Below are 4593 nucleotides of genomic sequence, written 5' to 3'. Positions count from 1 at the left end.
GAATTCCCATAGTGTTTTTCACAAAAATAGGGAAAAAACATGTAGAAATAGAAGATGGCAAGTAAACAAAACATCACGAAAAAAATAGAACAGAGCTGGAGGCGCCCTGAATTCAAATTGTATTTCAAAGTTAATATGTCAGTTATTTTTGTTGCTGTGGTAAAATACCAGAACCAAAAGCAACTTATGGAAGAGAGAGTTTATTTTGGTTCATGCTTCCAGAGGTATGAGAGAGGCCATCGTGACAGGGAGGCCAGCAGTCTGGGCTCCTCACTAGGCTTGGAAGACTCCCTGATAACTCCATGATTCACTGGTTTTTCTTCAGTAGTTATGACAACAGAAAAAAGACTAAGACACTCACATTTCATTTAAGCATAATTTTTTTTAAACCATCGTGAGTGAAATGCTTGGTTGTCAGGAAAGAAGCACAAATGTAAAAACATGGTGTCTGAATACAGGAAACAGTGTAAGTTTTCAGAGGATTCTAAAACAAGGTTTTTATAGCATTTGAGCTAAATATAAAAGATTTATGAAGGTCAAATAATTTATTAATGCAAGTTTTAATATAACTCTTACACTAGAAAAAGTTTTTCTTGAAGGTCAGCTCTTACCTGGGTTAGGTACAGCTTGACAGATGCATAGATAATAATCTTATCTGACTAATTAATACAAAAAAATCTTGGCTGACTATGTTCCTGGTGAAATATGGAATGCAACTAGGAAAAAATTCTAGGACAGTCAAATATTGAAAAAGGAAATTATAAGAAATCGCTTTATATAGGTAAAGAAAATGGTGCATATTTAGGAATCAAAAGCAACGGATGTTATATAATATAAGTATGAATCTATTTTAAACCATCCAAAACCCAGAACAATTTAACCAAATAAGTTAATACTATGAGTCGTATTTACCCATCACAGTCTGTGTTCTCTCTGAGGCAAGATTTTTCTTTCATTTCTCTTCACAACGGCAATGATGAAAGTTATAAAAAATGGCAGTAAAATGAAGAAACTCAGAATCAGCCAGTTGTCTTGATGTTTACTGAAGTGCTTTTTAACAAAAAACATATCTAGAAATAAAATATCAGAAAGTACAGATTGATCTGAAATGTAAACAAGTTTACATTTTTCTCACTTTAATCATATTACATATGTGTAATTTGGTTAACATTTTGACATACTGCAAGCAAACTATTATAGGGACAGTAAGAGAGCATTTAGGTTTGTAACTTCAAAACCACCATGACACAGTTTTCATAGATTCTCTATCTTTCATGTGTATTTGATTAAATATTATTAAATATGTATAATTGTTTTGAGTGGTATTTGCTCCACGTTTCACTGTTGACATCAATAATTCCAAAGGTACCATTCATTGATCAGCCTGTCCACGGGTTCTAAGCTACAGTCAGAAGAGGCCTCTGTGCACAGCAGAGTGACTATGGATAATGACAATACTGTATATTTCAAAATTAGAAGAAAGGATATTGAACATTTTCATCACAAAGATACAGTAAGTGTTTGAAGACACAGGTCCTATTTAATCTGATTCAAATATTGTACAATATATACATGTATTACAACATTCCATGGAACCGTACTATTATGTATAATCCTTATTTCATGTATAACTTGTAGTTTTCATTTAAATAGAAACAATTTGAAAGTCAATAGGTTAGTAGAGCTTAAGTTAAAATTGAAGAGAAAATTTATTGCAAAATACCTTTACCTACTGCCTTGCTAAATCAGTTTTTCTCCTTAGATGAATCCATTTTTAAAAGACTATGTCCTTCCACCTAGCATTAGAATTTTAGATACAAAAAGTCCTCTCTGTAATTACAGCCATTTCTGTATGTGCATCTACAACATGGAGTTTTTTGTTTTTTTTTTTAAATGCACTAATCCATAGCTGGTAATGCAGATTCATAATCCCAGACACTCAGGAGGCCGAGGCAGGAGTAATACAAATTTAATACCTGCCTGAGCAGCTTGGTGAGACCTATGTCAAAAGAAAAAGTAAAACCTGGGCTGGAGATGCTGCTCCGTGGTAAAGTGCTCTAGCTCAACCCCCAGTACTGAAAAAGGAACCACTGAGTGGAAACATTTGGCTTATGCTCCTGCTTTGGGTATTAACATAGATTGTGACAGCCATCCATCTGCCAGCAGTCAGCAGTTGCCAAAAGTTCCTTAGGTTGGGTTGGGATGTCTTACCCACTTCCCCACATCCATGCTGGGATTTTTGTCTGACTTGAGTGTGCATGGGACTTGTGCATGTTGTCACCACTGCTGTGAAGTCATATGAGCAACTGACCAGCTGTCTGGAAGACTGTTTCCTTGTGGTCATCTGCCCACTTAGGCTCTTACAATCTTTCTGTCCCTTCTCCCACAATGATCTCTGAGCCTTGGGAGGCCGAGGTTTGAAATGTGTCCTATTCAGAGATGACCACCCTGAGGCCTCTTGTTCTCTGCACAGTGGCCAGTTGTGGGTTTCTGTGTTACCATCTGCTGTATAAGGAAACTTCTCTGGTAAGAGCAGAGAGATGCATTACCCTATGTGTTCTCTCTCATTTGTGGATCTTATCTCCAATGCCCGAGATGTGGAGATGTGAGTTTATATCCTAATGCCACCGCAGGAGCCAGGAAAATGGAAAGGAACCATGAAATAAAGGGAAGAAGGAGCTGGAGAGATGGGGACAGTAGGAGACAGGTGTTATTAAGGGAAAATGGGGAAAGAGGGAGGAACTGCGGAGGGGGAGGGAGGGGTGTACAGGAGGAGGGAAAGGAGAGGTAAATAATGCCTAGATGCTGTAAAAACCAGAGGGAACTGTATTAGTTAAAAATCCTAATGAAAAACACTCATAGCTACACCTGCATGCGTATAGCTTAAGGCTATAGAACCAAAACAGCACAGTACTAGACAGGCAAAACCTCCCTTTGAGTCATTGGGCAGGGTCCTCCAAGACACTCCCAAAATAACACAGGCTGCTGTCATAGCCCTTGATTGCCTCTCAGAACCTGTGGAGCCTTAATGTTGCTTTGACCCAGTGTTTTCCCTCCTTTGCCCAGATTCCTTCCTTTGGGAACGGGAACGTGCTTTCCATGCCATTGACATTGAAAGAATTTAATTTGCTTTATGATTTTACAGGAGGTCACAGTTAAGATTGCCTTGATCTCAGAAGAGACTTTGGAGTTTTGAACAGCGTTGAGACTGTTAAAGACTATGGGGACTTTTGAAGTTGGACAAAATGCATTTTACGTTCTGGGATGGCTATGCGCCTCTGGGGGCCAGGGAGTGCAATGTGGTGGTTTGAAAGAAGAGTGTCTCCCATAGGCCCAGGAACTGAATACTTGGTTCCTGTTGGTGATGCTGTTTGGAGGTTTAGGGAACATGGCCTTGCTGGAGGTGGTGTATCACTGGGGTTTGGGAGCTGGTCTCACCATCCTACTTCTAGTTCAGCCCATGTCCATGCGTGCGGTGGGACACTTGCGCGCCTAGCTTCCTGCTCCAGCTGCTTGCTGCCGTGCCTGTCCGTCATGATGGATCCTCAGCACTCTGAACCATAGCCAAATAAAATCTTTCTTCCACAAGTCATTTTCAGTCATGGTTGTTTTATGGCAACAGAAAAGTAATATGCATATGCACTGATATTTCCAGTTACTCATTTAGTAAATTTTGTAAATCTATATTAACAAAATATACTCAATATGATGATGCCATCAGTCTCAAGGAAATATAGTAATCACGAGCACTGTAGTAGTATTTTCTGGCCAGTATGTTTTCAAGGAAAAGTACTACTTTGGTGTCTAAGAGTATTGAGTATTGATCATTTTGACAGATTTTAAATGTTATACTGTATTGAGTTTTACCAATACATTTTTTTCATTCTTTATGCCATTATAAGCATCTGTTTTTAAATGATTTTATTTTTCACTTTTAAACATTTTTATTATTAGAAGCTACTGAAGGTCAGAGCGGAAGGCCCACTTCTTGGCCTCTCTCCCACACCTCCTCAGTTTCACCATCTCCAATGAAGCCTGCGTGAGATCCTCCGTGGGTTGAGGCTGGAACTTCAAGGAAGGTTGCCTCTTGGAATTGGCTGTGCTAAAAAACATGCAGTGTACTTGGCATGCTTTTACTTGCTATTAGCTTTCTGTCACTGTATCATGGACTTTCAGGGGCCCAGAAAGCACCTGGTGTCCTTGACACCGCTGTCACTGCCTTTATTGAAATCCTTTAATCATCCTAATTCAGATGCACCACTATTAATGAAAGATATTTTAATGAAAGATATTTTTGACATAGTGAGAAGTAATTAAATAGAGTTAATGCTGGAAAGTCCAGGGAATAATAAATTTCTAGAAGAAAAATGTAGATAGATAAATATAGATAGAAGAAGGGTTTCTTGTTATTCATTACAATTCATGGATAAATTGGTAAGATCAAGACCACCGTGGTGTCTTTTGATAAACAATCAATAAGAGAGCATTAAAGAGCAAATATAGAAAGTATTTGAAAATTGGTAGGATAAGAGAAAAGTATGGTTTCATGGATCCCTAGCATGAAATAGCCTTTTTGGGACTTATAGAGTTAAA

At 38.3% G+C, this 4593-nt stretch overlaps 1 protein-coding gene across 1 annotated transcript in view; it reads right to left on the bottom strand.

Moving 5' to 3' along the window:
• Nucleotides 1-915: 915 nt before the first annotated feature.
• Adam18 (ADAM metallopeptidase domain 18) overlaps nucleotides 916-4593 on the bottom strand; it is a 60684-nt gene continuing 57006 nt past the window's right edge. The window contains exon 19 of the mRNA XM_008843400.1: nucleotides 916-1070. Coding sequence (XP_008841622.1) covers nucleotides 916-1070 — 155 coding nt within the window. The remainder of the gene's footprint in view (nucleotides 1071-4593) is intronic.

Source organism: Nannospalax galili, unplaced genomic scaffold (genome assembly GCF_000622305.1).
Source record: "Nannospalax galili isolate Female #2095 unplaced genomic scaffold, S.galili_v1.0 scaffold1871, whole genome shotgun sequence".
Classification (NCBI taxonomy): Eukaryota; Metazoa; Chordata; class Mammalia; order Rodentia; family Spalacidae; genus Nannospalax; species Nannospalax galili.
Note: the sequence above shows the minus strand (reverse complement) of the source record. Positions and strands in the feature narration are given on the sequence as shown.